This window comes from Leptonychotes weddellii, chromosome 4 (assembly GCF_054177405.1).
Source record: "Leptonychotes weddellii isolate Sample4059 chromosome 4, ASM5417740v2, whole genome shotgun sequence".
In the NCBI taxonomy this organism is placed as follows: Eukaryota; Metazoa; Chordata; class Mammalia; order Carnivora; family Phocidae; genus Leptonychotes; species Leptonychotes weddellii.
In genome coordinates, this window is record NC_138372.1 from 3,472,693 (window position 1) to 3,488,947 (window position 16,255).

General features: G+C 57.3%; 1 protein-coding gene across 1 annotated transcript in view; it reads right to left on the reverse strand.

Moving 5' to 3' along the window:
- Nucleotides 1-398: 398 nt before the first annotated feature.
- NPHP4 (nephrocystin 4) overlaps nucleotides 399-16,255 on the reverse strand; it is an 80,379-nt gene continuing 64,522 nt past the window's right edge. The window contains exons 17-27 of the mRNA XM_081816815.1: nucleotides 14,326-14,534; nucleotides 10,422-10,648; nucleotides 9,978-10,164; nucleotides 8,829-8,912; nucleotides 5,120-5,276; nucleotides 4,482-4,567; nucleotides 3,836-3,921; nucleotides 2,734-2,905; nucleotides 1,984-2,163; nucleotides 1,622-1,765; nucleotides 399-1,007 (exon numbers count right to left, since the gene is read on the reverse strand). Of these exons, the coding sequence (XP_081672941.1) occupies nucleotides 867-1,007; nucleotides 1,622-1,765; nucleotides 1,984-2,163; nucleotides 2,734-2,905; nucleotides 3,836-3,921; nucleotides 4,482-4,567; nucleotides 5,120-5,276; nucleotides 8,829-8,912; nucleotides 9,978-10,164; nucleotides 10,422-10,648; nucleotides 14,326-14,534 (1,673 nt within the window). The 3' untranslated portion in view covers nucleotides 399-866. The remainder of the gene's footprint in view (nucleotides 1,008-1,621; nucleotides 1,766-1,983; nucleotides 2,164-2,733; nucleotides 2,906-3,835; nucleotides 3,922-4,481; nucleotides 4,568-5,119; nucleotides 5,277-8,828; nucleotides 8,913-9,977; nucleotides 10,165-10,421; nucleotides 10,649-14,325; nucleotides 14,535-16,255) is intronic.

Below are 16,255 nucleotides of genomic sequence, written 5' to 3' on the forward strand. Positions count from 1 at the left end.
AAAGGTCCCCCGCCCGGGGTTGTCCCCATCCTAATCCCTGGAAGCTGTGACTGAGTGACCCGACATGCAAAAGGGTACTCTGCAGGTGAGATTAAGGTAAGGATCTTGAGATGAAGCAGTTACCCTGAATTTCCAGGTGGGCCCAATGTCACTACAGGGGTCCTTATGGGGGAGGGGGGGCGCAGAATCAGAATGGGAGCCATGACCAACAGAGGCAGAGGTCAGGCACCTCACCTGCCTCGGTCAGGCCCATGCCGACTCTCCGGGAGGCCAGAGGCCCCAGGCCACCCCGCTGTCCCTCAGCCATGTTGTCCTCAAGGGAAAACCATGCTTATGCCCGGTTATGTCAGCATCTGACAAGGGTGAAAACAACAGAAAACACTCAAGAAAACCATCAATAGAGAAAACAGGTAAAAGTTTAGTTTTTCATACATAACTTAAAAAAAGATATGAAAGAATACCAATATAAAAGATTCCATAGCAAATAATATTTATACAAAATCCAGTAAGAAAACATAATTTTATCACTTAAGATGATTCATAAAATATATTTTGCTAAAAAGCAAATCGACACGTCCTAGACAGAGACACCTGCCCGAGTGCAGCGGAAAGAAAGGAGCCTCGTGCTTCCCGGCGCCGAGCCCTGCCCGGTGGATGCCCGCAGGGCTCGGCCCACGGCTGGCTCCAGCAGCAGCTTCCTGCACTCGGACACGAGAGCCGGTCAGGAGCACGGCACCCCCTCCACCTTTGGCCACGCTCCCCAGTTGCCCAGGCAGGTCAGCGAGGGCAGGAGGAGGCCCACAGAGCCAGCGCACATGAGTGTGTCCCCACGCTGCGGCGGGATGGGGGCCACCCCCGGCCGCTCTTTACTGGTAGGTGACCTTCACGCAGAACGCCTCTTCGTTTTTGTCTTCGTGGTCATTGATGTAAATCAGGATCTCCTCCTCCCCGGCGCTCTGACGAGGTGCAAACCGCAGGCCGATGGTGTAGGTCTCTCCTCCCCTGACCTGGAAGGCAGCAAGCATCCAATCCCAGGCTACCCCAGCCACTGCTCTCTACTCTGGCAAGTTCTACGCGTGCAAACCCGGGCTGACAGAGGAGGTTAAGCTGAGGCTCCAGACCCCAAGGCCTGAGGCAGGCAGGACTCCAGACTCCTGATGTTCTCAACTAAATTTCCCAGTGTTACGGGACACAGCTGCTCTTCCCATGCCCCAGGGGACACTTCACAACAAGAAACACCCTCCACTGACAGACTGTGATGAGCTGCACTTTCTTCAAAATACAACAGAAAAAAGGCTAATTTGCAGGGCACTTGTGGGTAAAAGCCACTGATAAACTGCAAGGCAGACTGGCCACCAGAACCCCTGCAACGGTGCCTAGATGTGGGGGCCCCAGAAACACAGGCAGAAGAGCTCAAAGAGGGATGCCCGCCCCCCCATCTAGTACCTTCCCCAGTTCAGATCCGCACTGCTCCCTCCCAGGACTCTCTCAAGACCACCCATTATTAGATGGAACTGTTCCTAAATGTGGTGCCGACCCTCACACCTCGGGGCTCCCGGGAGAAGCAGAGCCCGAGGGCCCCCCCACACGCAGCCCTCCACACCCCGCACAGCACCCGCACCTGGAAGCAGTCCTCCCTGAACTGCAGCAGGTCAGGGTGGTCGCTGTGCAGGTGGTAGGTCCTCTGGGAGGGGTAGGGGTTGGTGTAGGTGATCCGCTTGTTGGCGCCTTTGCCTTCCCCCGCGGCCAGCGTGATCTCGAAAGCCTGTGGAGGCAGGGGCAGCAGTCGCCCTTCCTGAGCCTGCTCTGTATGTGCCACCTGACGTAGGGCATCTCCCTAAATAGGACAGACCCCCGCTGCGGGGGCTCCCCATACAGACGCAACCCACACCCCTACCCCCAGGCCACAGACTGCAGAGGAGGACACAGGACCGGGTGACAGTCAGGTGACATACCACCCAGACCCCGTGTGCCCCTCCAGACCTTGGAAATGAGAGGTGGACGGCCAGAGAGGCACACGAGCCACGAGGCCACCAGCTGGTGGTAGTCCACGTCGACCAGGTTAAGGTGGATGAACCGGCTCCCTGCTCTCCGGGGCCTCACAGCAACGTGCAGATCCTGCACCCCGTGAGGTGGCAGCACAAACACACCCTTGGGGTCCGTCTTTAAGAAGAGCAGAAAGAAGCGGGTCAGGACGCCGTCCCTCACACTGTGCAGACCAGGCGCTTCCTGAAACCTGCAGCTCAGGGCACAGAGAGAATCCCAAGGGAACCCCCGCTCTTCCGGGGGCAGGGGGCCCACGTGGCCTGCGCGAGGTCAGAAGGGGCCCGAGCGACGGTGCCAGATCTGAAACCAGACCCAGCCACACCGTCAGGTCCGCATCACCACCTGTGCGGGCAAGCGTCCTCCGTGTGGCCACGGGCCCCTAAGCACCAGAGCTGCCTCAGCAGAGGGAGATCTCAACGAGCTCCAGCTCAAAACCCTGGCAAGGAGTCTGCATTGCCCTCATCATCCAGACGCATAATTGTGGCTAAATTAATTCCAGAGCTGCTATTAATATTTGCCTTCCAATAATTTTTCTAAAAAGTGGCCTTTGGGGTTTATATGTCACTCATCCCATGATGGCATATCCAATAAAAGGCAATCTGAATGAAGACTCTACCGCAAGTCTTGTCCACAGGACCCACGCCGTCCGTTCCCAGGGTGGGGTGAGGAGAACACCCAGTGACCCACCTTCAGCTCCTGGGGGTGCGAGGTGAAAGCCTGCACTCTCCGAACCGTCTGTGTCCCCCGAAGGACAAGGGACAGGCGGGTCTGCTGGCCTGTGACACAGGAGACGTCCACGCGCTGCAAGGAGTGAAGGTGGACCTGCCATATCTGGACAGGGGTTGCCAGCCAGTTATCCCTGTGCAGGACAGAAGCGGTTATCAGGGCTGGTGAGGACAACAGCACCAACCGGGAGATAGAAGCCGGGAAGAGGCCGAGAAGGTGGCCAGGAGGACAGGGGCCGAAGAGACAGGGTGAAGCCCAGCTGCCATCACCCTCGCAGCCACCTTCCCCTCACTTTGAAGGCCCACTTTGACTTTGCACCACAACACCCTACATGAGTGACAACGTGGGCTTCTGCCAGAAATGTCACAGTCCCAAACCAGGTGGCTTGGGGTGAAGCCCGTGGAAAGCAGGACACGGAAGAGTCTGTGGGCTCAGAGGTCACGCAGGCCAGAGCTCGTGGGCCCCATCCTAGCTGCCTGGTGCTGCAGGACAATACCAACCCTTTCCTGTAAGTGGGGCTCAGTAACCCTGCCCCTCGGGTGTCCACACAGCCCGAGACGGGCACTGAGCGCAGTTATCCCCTGCCCCATTCCCAGACATCCGATTCAAAAGCCCCCAGCCTGGCCAAGTTTTAAAAGATCCTCCCTCAAGGGACTGGAACAGGAGACTTCCAAGGAAAAGGTAGAGGAACAGGGTCATTTCAACTGAGTGGGAGAAGCAGGAAGGCGATGTGATCACCGTCTCAGGCATGGAAGGATAATGACTGCCACCTTCCCTCTCCCCTGGTCGGAACCGGGCACTGCACTGGGGCAGACGCCGCCTTGGGTTTCTCTCCTTGGTGGGCTCTCCACGCGTCCCTCAGGCCGCTGGTGCTGCTCCGATCAGAGGGCGCCCTTTGCGAGGCCCCTGCCAGCCCTGGAGTCTCCCGTCCCATAGCCAAAGGACCGACAACGAGCCCCGTCAGGAGCTCGGGAAGAGCCCAGGCCGGCCCTTCCAATGCTGCAGCTGCTTCCCACCCCCGCCCACCCCTCCAGACCTCTGGAGGTCGTGTTCATGGACTTACGCGTAAACAGTGACAAAGAAGTCTTTGCTCTCCGGGCTTGGCCCACTAGCCACCTTCAGGAACACATCCCGTGGCTCCCCGAGGCCCTGGTGGACACGGGCGCACCCTGAGAACACTGCCTGCCTCCCCACTCCGAGCCCAGCCCCCTGAGCCTGCATGAAGCAGAAGCAGGCGGGAACCAGGCTCCCTCCCTCCCAATAGGTGTTTAATTTTCAGTATTAGTCAGAATTCACTCTTCTTTTTTTTTTTTCACTGCAAAAAAGAAAATCATTAACTTCTTGATTTCATATTGAGTTCAATAATTATATTCTGCAGGAGATTTTATCCAATTTCCTAACCAGTCATAACACAATTATTGCCCTTATTCTTTACACAATGGCAATTAATAAGTGGCTTAATTACCACCCACTTTATTCACTTTGCTTCCTGCCTTTTTTTTTCATTTAAATTCAGATAATCAAAGAACTGATCTGCTAGCAGAAAAGATGAAAACTCATGCATAAAGCTTCCACAAGGATATCAAAATACCCCGTTAGCACCTTAGAAAGATACCACTTAACTGAAAACCTACAAGGAAGAGGCTGCCGGAGGCCAGGGGGCTCAGATGACGGGGGGCTGGCTGGGTGATGGGCTCGGCAGAACTTACCACATTCTGGGTCTCACAGATGACGTTGGGGTCGCTACATCGGACGTGGACTGGGGGTTCCTCACCAGGTCTTCCCACGGGAGCACCTGGGGCAGGGAATATCAGAACAAGCGTCTTTTCTGGACAGGCCTGGGCCACGTGTTGTCACTGTCTGGGGCAGGCCTGGCCCGTCACAGGTACTAACAGACCCCTGCTGGGAGACGGGTGATGCCACCCTACCCCAGTCCCGCCTGCGTGGGCATCGGCACTCCCGCCATTAGCCACGTCCTCGGGGACCTATCCGAAGGGAGTGACCAAGAGTGAATGGGGGGACTATGGAATAAGGTGCCCGACACAGAAGACGCACCAGACCAGGACCAGGGAAGTGACTGAGCAGCCCAAGGCACGAGTGAACTCCAGGCACAACCCTCGGGGCCATGGGTTTTAGGAGGTAGAATCGGCCCGCCCAGGGCACCTCAGAGGACGTGAGGTCACCATCTCAAACGACAAAGGCAGGTGGAGAATTTACAGGTGGGTCACAGGCTGGAGTAAGAGCATCACGGGATCACATGATCATGCCCCTTGTCACCCTCAGGGAGAAACCTTTTCCCATCTGTTGAACCTGTCAAACGCCAGCCGTGGGGACCGATGGGACCTGCCTGGAAGCGTGTGCCAGGGAGGCAGGCGGATGGCCTTCTTCAGGAAGGTGAGCTCCGGGTGGTAGAAGCGGAAGACCTGGTCCACCACGTGGGGCTGAGTCTCCACGGTGAGGCAGAGCACGGCGATGGGCTTGCCGCCACTGCCCCGGAACAAGACCTGCCGAGAGAGCAGACGGCGCCAGCGTCAGGCCCGGCCCGCGGGCCCGCGGAGAGCTGTGTGCACCCCGCCAGGCTCCACGGGGCCCGCTCCCCCCGCGAGGTGGGAGGGTCAAGCACTGTGAGAAACGGGGGACGGAGCCTGCAGCAGCACGCAGCACAGGGATGGCGCGTGGACGTGCTCTCGTGACGCACGCGTCGCGTGTAGCTGCTGGTCCTGCCAGTTCTCGTAAGTACGGCCCACGCCTCGACCGCCAGCCAAAGGGTGTGCGGCCAACATCGACATGCCCTCAGCCACCGTGCCACCCTCCAGCACGCCCGCCGTGCGCGTGCGGGGCAGCTGCTCCGAGGGTCTGGCGTTAACCCGCCAGTCCTCGCGGGTGGTAGCGGAGCTCTTTGATTGCAGACGGTAAAAGGAGGCTGTCCCTAAACCAAAAAGGCTAGAAATATAAACTTCCTTTTTTAAAAAAAAAGTTACTGGGGCGCCTGGTGGCTCAGTCAGTTAAGTATCCAACTCTTGGTTTCGGCTCAGGGTCAGGAGACTGAGCCCCACGTCGGGCTCCACGCTCAGCGGGGAGTCTGCTTAAAATTCTCTCTCTCTCTGCCCCTCCAGCCCCCGAGCACAGGCGCGCGCTCTCTCTTCCTCTCTCTCAAAAATAAATAAATCAGGGCGCCTGGGTGGCTCAGTTGGTTAAGCGACTGCCTTCGGCTCAGGTCATGATCCTGGAGTCCCAGGATCGAGTCCCGCATCGGGCTCCCTGCTCGGCAGGGAGTCTGCTTCTCCCTCTGACCCTCCCCCCTCTCATGTGCTTGCTCTCTCTCATTCTTTCTCTCTCAAATAAATAAATAAATAAAATCTTTAAAAAAATAAAAATAAAAAATAAAATAAATAAATCTTAAAAAAAAAAAGAAAGAAAGAACAGGTATCTTCATTCCCCAGCTCCGTCTGGCCCTGAGCTCTCCAGGCCCCTGAATGAGGGCAGGCACGCAGCCCGACAGCCGAGGCGACCTTCCCACATCGATGGAGAACTCGGGCCTCCAGACAAACCTGCCACACGGGGAAGACGTGTTTATTGTGAAATCTTTTAAATGTACATATATAAAAGGCTATCTATGTAAAACTCTGTTTAAGTCATAAATCGTAAGAGGACGGCCACCACGAGCCCAAATCCCCGCTGGGCTGGACCCCCCACCCACACTGCTGAGCTCCGGGTGCCCTGCCAGCCCTGCCCGAGGACACCCCCTTCCCGACTCTGTGGGCACCGTCCTGGCTTGGCTTTGCTGTTTTCCCACCTTCGGACCTTTACGCCATGCTGTGCTTGGTCGTGCCTGTCTGGAGCTCGGCCTAAATGCCCTCCCCGTCTCGCGTGCGCTCACTCAGCTGGGAGAGAAGCTCCCGCGAGCGCAGCGGCCGCCCACCTTCTGTGCCGACACTCTGGCCACAAGTGCATCACCACGCGGAGACCACGTGTGTGTTCAGCTGCTGCACCTGCTACAGACCGGGTCTCCGCCCCAGCCACCCCACCTTGCCCTCCCCTGCTCTGGCCCCCACAGTCCACAGTTCTGCTCCCCTGGCAGCTCCTGGAAGCACGGGGCCTAGCCAGGCTCGGGATGGAGGGGATCCTCTGGTCAGCCTCAGCCAGAGACCCGGCCTTGTCCAACAATGCTGGGAGCACCCTCCTCTGCTCCTCCTCTGCGGGGTCTCAGGCTTACTGCCCACTCTGCACAACCGAGTTCTGGTATTTGCAGCTTCAGCTCGCTGTTCCCTAGCACAAGGGGGGCAGGTAGCCACTTCCGGCCATGTCTACCTCCTAGAAAATTTGGAGTTCTGGTTTTACCATTCCAGTGACCTGGTTAATACGTGAGCAGTTAACCTAGTTAACAGTGCTTCAAAAGGGGCGCCTGGGCGGCTCAGTCATTAAGCATCTGCCTTCGGCTCAGGTCACGGTCCCAGGGTCCTGGGATCGAGCCCCGCATCGGGCTCCCTGCTCGGCGGGAAGCCTGCTTCTCCCTCTCCCACTCCCCCTGCTTGTGTTCCCTCTCTGTTTCTCTCTGTCAAATAAATAAATAAAATCTTTAAAACAAAAAAACAACAGTGCTTTGAAAGGGATGGCGGTGGCGGAGAGCAGCAGTTCAGCGCCCAGTGCCTGCCTCAGACGAGAAGCAGCAAACATACCCCTGTGCGTTCATACTGAGACTCCAAACACTGACCGCCTCTGGAGGTTGCCAGGGCGCAATTCATTACTCTGAACACTGATAAACAAAATGAAAGAATCCAACACTTATCCTGACTTTCTGGTATAAAGTGTATTTCAGGGCAACCAAACTGCTGGTGGGGAAATTCTTGTTTATGGCAGAATCCCAGCTAACAAGTCCAGGAAGAATGAAAGAAGTGGAATTTCCCCATTTCCCACCCTGAAAATGTGTGTGGGCAATGAACCCGAGGGGAGAGAAGACACGGGGCCCTGGAGTCAGTGGGCCCGGACTCACCCAAACCACACGTGAGAAGACAAGTAAGCACAGGATGGACACTAGGCGACTCGGAGGGTCTGCTGCTGATCGGGGGCAGGGACAGTGGCACACGGCGAGGCTAAAAGTCCTTATCTGTTAGGGACACAGACTGACCTCATCACCGGTGAACTCAAAAGATTTCTGGGGTTTGCCTTCAAACTCCAAATCCATGTACAGAAAATGTACTAGCCTCTCAGATTTCGATAGCCCTACATAAACAGCTGATATTCCTTAAGCAAGGCAAAGCTGTGCCTCCACATTAAGTAAAATAAAGCAGTTTCCACTGGTGACGGGGCCAAGGGCACAAGCGGCCACCACAGCGAGACGGGAACACAGGCCTGCAGTCGGGAGCCAGCTTCTCATCTGAGACTCACTGAAATAATCTGTTCTCGGGGCGGGGGTGGGGCAAAGTCTTGTTGCTTTTGTTTTTACTTTCAAACTACTTCAAAAAGGCATTTGTCTGCCCAAAAAAAGCTTCAGAAATTCCTAAAAACAAGTGTCCTGAGCTCCCCCTCAGGACATCCTACAGACAGGCTGCTGGCGTGTGCAAACCTGCCTACCCTATAGGCGGGAATGAGCATTCCCAGAAGTAACCCCACAGCCCCCACACTGATCCTATGGGCCGTGGCGAAGCTGTGGGCGAGGGTCAGGGGGCCAGTCTAGCCCCCGTGTGTGCTGGCCGTGTGCTGGGACAGCTGTACTTCCAGGGCGTGGGGCAGGCACCCAGAGCACCAAGGGCTGCAAGGGGCAAGTGGCCAGGGAGAGGCTTCCAGGCCGGACACCCACGCAGACACCCTACCAGCAATGCCTGAGGCAGCCACCGCTCGGTCAGCACAGGAAGAGTCCACCTCCACGGGCCTGCTCCACCACCACCGCCCACCCCCCCACCACAGGAGGTTCAGTGAAGGGCAGAGGGCCAGGCCCCAGCAGCGTGAGTAACAACAGAAGTCGTGAACATCTCACTGGGTCTGCTCAGGGGAAACCTGGCTCTCACTGCAAGACCCTGGGACCGTCTGGGGTCGCAGGTGTCCTGCCCTCTTACCTTGGCATGCTTAGTGGGCATTGCACTGGACTTCTGGGGCGACCTGGCGTCCGTGCCCTTCTCAGATCGCAGCTCAGCAGAGGCCTGTGAGAAACCAGTCGGCACCGGCAGGTCACGAGATGGGAGTTGGAGGGTGAGGAGCCCTTCTAGCTGCAGGACTTCTCCCTGTAGGAACCGCTGCCCCTGGGACCGAGGGCTCCCGTGCACGGTCTCATCTGCTCTCATAATAACCGTGTGGACGGCCACTGTCACAAACCAGCCTCCCTATCCCAAAGAGGGAGCAGGGACTGCCAGGAACTGTGAAGGCCCACCCGACATGCAACCCGGCTCCGCCTGAAGCCAAAGGCCTGACGTCTTCTTCACTGTCCTTACGACCTCTTGCCCAAAAGTGCATCCAAAGAGTCTACACAGGATTCTGTGAGCCTCTGAGAGCTCCTCGAGCCCATTTACATGAGAACCACTATGCTACAGAGCTGACCCCAAAAGCTCAGTAAGAAAGATAAAACGCGGGGGCGCCTGGGTGGCTCAGTCGTTAAGCATCTGCCTTCGGCTCAGGTCATGATCCCAGGGTCCTGGGATCGAGCCCCGCATCGGGTGCCCGCTCAGTAGGAAGCCTGCTTCTCCCTCTCCCACTCCCTCTGCTTGTGTTCCCTCTTTCGCTCTGTCTCTGTCAAATAAATAAAATCTTTAAAAAAAAAAAAAAAAGAAAAGAAAGATAAAACGCATGCCCTGCGCCCCCCACCCCCACCCCACCCCACCAGTCACACGGCATGTACCACTCACATCCATCACTGGAAACCTCCAAGCCTGCATTTCCTACAGACAAGCGAACACTACAGAACGTGGGCAGACAGCATTAACTAGAGAACACAAAATGCTGGAAAGTGTCAACCCATCAGCTCTCCCGAGGTAAGGGAGAGGTTCTATACCCGAGAATTAAAGAGCACTCAGAGGGGACGGTCCGCCCTTTCCCGAGGCCCACTGTGTGCATGCTCGCCTAGGGACTGGCAGAGCAGGTGACCACCCCAAGGCTAAGCGGTCTGAGCAGCATGGAGGGACACGCAGAAACGCCCCCACATTATTTAGCCAAGTGGGATTTTCCCATGTGCCTGGCAAGCCCGTCTGGCATTGGAAGAATGGCCTCCTCACCTGCACCAGGGCCGGCTGCCCCACAGAGAAGGTCTGGTATCTGAAGGGGATGTGGGTGGTCTCCCTCGGGCGCAGGAAGATCTGCGGGGCAAGACTGCCCCGCAGATGGAACATATCCTCCTCCACCGGCGTGTGCAGCTTGGCTGCGTCTTTGAAGTACCTCCACTCCCGACTGTCCTGGATGATGCTAGAAGGCAGGGGAGACACGGGCTCAGAGACCGTGCTGGATGAAGCTAGAAGGCAGGGGAGGAGACACAGGGCTCTGAGGCAAAACTGCTCTTCCTGGTGAGTTCCCTGCCCACCCACTGAGAGCTGGAACCCAGGACAGTGGGCGAAAGCCGGGATCAGCGGGACCCTTGAACGTCAAGAACAGCTTGGCTTTCATTTCAGGGAGAACCCAGAGTCACCCCAGGTGACCCAGGCAGGCCCGCCGCTCACTCCCACCTGAGCTCGGGATTGTCCACCTCGATGGTCACTGTGTGCTGCATGTTGTGGGGGTTCCTAAGGGCAAACTCGAAGAACTCGGCAGTGCCCAGTGTGACGTGGATCGTGTGCTTGGTGGTGATGGCCAGGCTTAGCGCGCTGGTGATGCTTTCCACCTTCGTGCGCTCCCGATAGGCAGCAATGACCTGCAGGTCGCGTGCGTGCTGTGCACGGATGCTCTGCTGAGCCTGGGGGACACAGGTGCCAAACCAGGGCTTGCTCTCCTTCTCAAGGGCCGGTCCGCCACCTCCCCCACTCCCACCCTTGGGAAATACCAAATTTCTTCTGGAATCACCACCACCCCCTTCCTCAGCCACCTGGGCTGGATGGGACTGGCCCACCCCCAGGTCCAGAGGACAGAGAATGGGTCTACACGGCACTCCTGGCTTCTCTCTACCCCGCGGCGGTCTCCCCTGTAGGAGGCAGGGTCTGCCCTGCATGCTCCCATGAGACTTCAACTGCCCACAAGGCCAACTCTCCCCGTGGCCTCGAGGCTGGCATCTGGACACAATGGGGAATTAGAAGCAGAGGTTTCTAACAAAAGAGGATAAAATGGCCTCAAAGCTACTAAGACTGGGGATGGGCTCACTGGCCAGGTCCCCAGTGTGGCAACGGGAGCCCTGTCTTCGAGCAGGGGCCTGGCAGACCTGAGCTGGGCCAGAGTTCACAAAACTGGCATGCTGCCTTAGTGGGGCTCAGCCACGGGTCCTTCAACCACCTCCTTCCTCGACACCCTGACTCACTGGGCTTGGCCCACATGACGTGTTCTAGAGGCTGGAGACTGGCCTATGTTTCTGTGTGACTTATACTAAGAGTGAGGTCCACCCAGAAGGAGACCCCACACCCCGCTCCGCTCCATCTGGGGGACCAGTCAGGCCCCGTGCTGAGAACCTCTGAACACTGAGGAGGCCCAGACATCAGAAGGCAGAGGCTGTTTGAATGCCTTTGGACTTCAACTCAAGAAGTAAGGACCAAATTTGGTTTCTGACTTAAATTACTTTGGATATTGACTTTCCAACATCCAAAACTTTGGCCTTCCCCTCGCATGGGGATTGAAGCTGAGCCTTTAATTTCTCCCTGGGGATTTGAAAACAGGAGGGTGGTCATGCTCATATTTGAGGCCTCCCCACACAGACACAGATGATTAGAGCTTCTTAATGGAGTGAGGGATGGCCAGACATAATTTAGGCTGAGAAATAGAGCACAGAGGGGCTTTTCAAACTTGAACTGAGACAGTGCATTATTCTGACCCACTCCCAAGTTGCAGGGACAAAATCTGGACTGCCCACCAGTGGACGATCCACCCCAGGCTCTAGGGGAGAGGCTGGGGGCAGAGCACAGCGACACCACTCCCCAGCTTACTGTAGACCAGAAGGTGAAAAGCCACAGGTAGAGTCAACACGACCCTGGGGCTCGTGAGGAGGGAAACTCCTTGCCTGTCCTGTGTCCTTCCGTACCATGGAGGAAGCTGTCAGGAAGCCTGGCACCCCTGGCCTCCCTCCACCCCACAGGACGTGGGGCGACTTCTCTGACAGAAAGCTCTGGAATATGAACCAGGCAGGCATAGCCCCGCCCTCCCTCAACTCTTCCCTTTGGGACCGACCAGCGTGGACGCCGCATCAGGTGCTCACACTGCTCCTCACCAGTGGTGGGTTAGTGGCCTGTGGCCATACGGCCTCACCCAGGCGGCTCGGGTCCAGCATTAGCTCCACACTCAGTGTCACAAGCACCTTGACCGCAGACAGGACCCGAGCTCCAGGGTCTGCTCTACCCATCACTAGAGTCATCAGTAACAGCGGTGACACCTGGGTCTCTCCCTGCCATACTCCTGTCTGATTTCTCAATCCATTCACAAGTCAGGCAGGCAAAGGATAAGGACACTTACTGGAGCCCTTGGGTCCCCACAGGCAGCAGAGCCCAGTGACCAGGTCAAGGATGAGCACAGTACCCAACCAGAGCACGGGACTGGCGAGCCTTTCGCTGGGATTTCTGGAAATAAAGCTTTCTATTCTGTGGCACTCAGCATGGGATGACTACATGAAGCAGGGTTACTGCCACCAAACTGCTACTGTGAGGGGTGATCTGGGGGCTGCAGGGGCGGGCAGAGGGCGGGCGGGGGTGGGGGGCTGGTCCCAGGGGCCTGACCGCCCCAGGCCTGCCTGCTGGGGCACCTGCTCAAACACGAAATGGCCAAGGGCCCTGGGGACCCCACTGCCACACAGACTGCAGCCTCAGAGGACCCCCCCACACCAGGAGATAGCCTGCCAGCCGTTCTCCCCAGGCCGGGGGGCCCATGGAGAAGGTACCCAGCTCACGGTCTTCCCGCGGCTGGGGCTCCGCCTGCACACAGCGGCTGACGCTGACCAACAGCAGCAGGTGGGGCCGGCCACCGTCCCGGGCGCCGCAGAAGCTGAGCCACCCTCGTGAGGATGCTGGGACTGTCCCAACACAGGCATCTGGCCCCACTCTGTGCTCCACCACTTTCCTGAGAAGCTCCCAGACCATCAGCATCCCTGGCGGCTCTCTGCCTCCCGATGCACAGCCCCCGGGGTCCGAGACCAGCGGACTGCATGAGCGCATCCGGTGCCAAGGACTGGCCAGGGGCTTAGCTCCTCGGCCTTGAGCGCCGCTCCACTTCCGGCTCTCATCAGAGGGCCCGCTGACTTCGTGAATTCACAAACCCTTTTTCTGAAGAAGGCTGTGAGAACTCCAGGTGAGGGAGAAACCACTGCCTACTCGATAAAACAAGTCACTTCCACCTTACATTCTGCAGGCCGCTGACCCAGGAAAAGCATGAGAATTTAGTGGAACATTTTCCTGTATTTAGAAATCCAATTACTCCCAAATTCACGGCTATATTCAGAATGAGGGCTCCGAGCTGTGGAAACTCTACCAGGACACATCAAACAGGAGGAAACCCACCAACACCACGGGAAGAACAGGACACCAGCAGTAGCAGCACCTGACTGAGGACCTGCCGTGCGCCGGGCCCGCCACCCAACGAGGGACGGCTGCTGGTGAGCCCGGGCGGCAGCCGACACAGCCAAGGTGCGGCTGGGCCACCAGCTCCAGGGGCCCCACCCTCAGCAGCTGCCGTAGGGGAGGAGGCCCATCCGGACCCCAGCCCCACAAGCTCAGTCTGGACGCCCCCCACCGGGCCCTCTCCTGGGCCTCTCCTCCTCCATCAGACCCAACAGTCTTGCTCGCTGGCCTGTTTCCGTCTCTCTCGCTACACCCCACACCTGAGGGCAGGAACCTTCCCCAGCTGCTGTGAGCACGAAGGGCTGAGCGGCGACGTCTGTTCAGACACCTGCCTGCCTTAATGTAAAGGGTGATCCTCAAAGACCTTCCTCAAGGCCCCTGTAGCATCTTGATTCCACAAACCCATCAGGTACAACCACTATCTCCTCCTAGGTCTATGACGCAAAATATGGTAGGGTCCTCTCTAGATTTTTAGACAAAAATGGGAATTTTTCTGGTCAGAATGAATTACTTGATTTGCACTGATGACCCATTCACAGCTCTGACCCCAAACCTGGGGGCCCCTCAGAATCCCCTCTAGAGCTTTCTTAACAGCCCAGGTTATGGACACGCACGTGCGTGGCCCAACTGGACACAGGATCTCCAGGGGTGGAACCCAAGAATCAGCTTTTATAAAAACTCTCCAGGTAACTCTGATGTGAAAACCTCCCTTGGTGGCTGAGAGGTCCATCTCCCCTCCATTCCACAAGTAGGATTTGGGAGGGAGAGAGAGAGAGCCACGCAGGAGAAGAGGAGAGAGAGGACGAGGCTGCTTTCATTCACAATGACTGCGGCCCCCACACGGGGACACCCGGGGGCAGCAGGAGGTGGACGAAGCCCTCACCAACATGCTGGCGCCCCAGCAGCTGAGCTCTCCTCCGGACTCCTGAAGGCGCACGGACCTCATCCGCTCCAGCTTGCGCCTGCGGACAGCGTCCCCCTCGTGGCCGGCGCCCTGGGGCCCCTTGCTCCTGTGCTGTGTGTGCGTGAACAGCATGGCGGCCAGCTCACGGTCCACGTCAGCCAGCTTCTGTGCTTGAACCACATTTTTTACTGCTGGAAGGTTCAAAGAGGGAGCCAAAGGTTAAAGTGCAGAATTTACGTTCTTTAAGCAGACCCAGCAACAAGCTTCCGGCCACCTCACCCAGGAAGGAAGTTCAGCAGGCACCTTGCCCTTTCCTGTACCTTCTAAGACACTGATAAAGATGGTAATCGTATAAGCTGGTCTCCACAGCGTCCCCCCTTTACCAGCCTTTCAAATAAAGGAATTCTGATCTTGGTCCTTAGAGACAAATTAATACACCATTACGTGACTTTCCAGAGGGAAATGAAGGTCAGTGTTTGAGAAGCTGATGCTCTCTGGGTTCTCAAGGGCTGCTGACACCCTCATCCAGGACGCAGCCCCACTGGCGAGAGCCTCCTGACTCGGGGACCACTCTGAGCTCTTAGGACACCGCCCCACCAGGTCCTCAGACCCACCCTGTGTGCTCAGATCAGGAATCAGGGGCTCTGATGAGCTGCCCACTTGGCCTGAAGCCCAGGCTCGGGTTCGGGGGGCCCTCAGACCAGGCCTGGCTCCCGAGCTCATGCCCCTGACTACACCCAGCTGCCTCTAGACAGCCTGGCCCCCAAGGAACCAACTCCTCTGGGAGACTCTGCTCAAACCCTGGACATACACAGAAGCCATGTGAGCAGACACACAGAAGCTGAAGTCAGCGGAGGAGCCACATTTTCTTCAGGTGACGAAGCATGGCACACGTCAGGTCACAAGCTGACATCGAGGTTCCTGGACCAGCACTCAAGCTGGCGCAGGCGGGCAGAAGAGAAGGAGCACCCCAACTTAGGACTGGGCCCTTCCTGAGCCTCAGGCACCCGCGGCACCCATGGGTAATGAGCGCCCTGCTGAACCTGCTGGCCGGGTCCCACACCGTCACCCCATCTCCAGCCTCCGACTGAAGCGCTCCATGTGGTGGTAAAGCAATCCTTTCCCCTGACTCGCCCACCTCTTCCTCCATCGCCAGTAACAAGGGCTATTTCCAGGTTCCTCATCACCATTTTAAAGCTCTTCAGTTGCCTTTCAGATGCCATGAGTCAGTTTAGACAGGTAAAATGCCACCCCAAAATAATTTTTCCCATCTCGGGTGCAGGCATAGTGGGTGGGCCACCCCACCTCGGTCGGGTTTGAGTGGCCTGAGGCCCACAGTCCCGGAGGAAGGAGACAAGCAAGGCTGAGGGTTCACCAATGACCTCACCGGTCAGACTGTATCACCCAGTTCCAAAGAAACCAGAAATGGAACTCCAGTACTGCTCAGAGCCTGGAAGCACTTTCTAAAACTCTGCACAACTTCCTACTTGCCGAGCCTTGCCCAGTGGGGAAGACAGGCTCTCTGATGGAACTCCCCATCCTCTGTCTTTGATCCAACAGGGAGAGGGGGACCAGTGACTCCAGAGACCCTCCATTCGCTCAACAAACCCTCATGAGTTACAGCTCCCTGCACCGCCTGGCAGAGCCCCTGACCTGCTGGGCCCCAAGGTGGGGGCTTTCACAAATAACCCCCAACCTGTTCTTGGACCAGCCAGGGACAGAGAAGTACTGGCCCCAAAGTGGGAATTCCAGATTCTCACCCAAGTTCACCACCCTTTACCACTCAACTGGCCAAGTCACCTGACACCCACTGCCTCGGTTTCTTCAACACTCAACGGGAGAACAGACTCTCAGCCCACCGGGATCATGGACCTTGGACCCATCTGAGCATCAGAACCCCAGGTCCCTC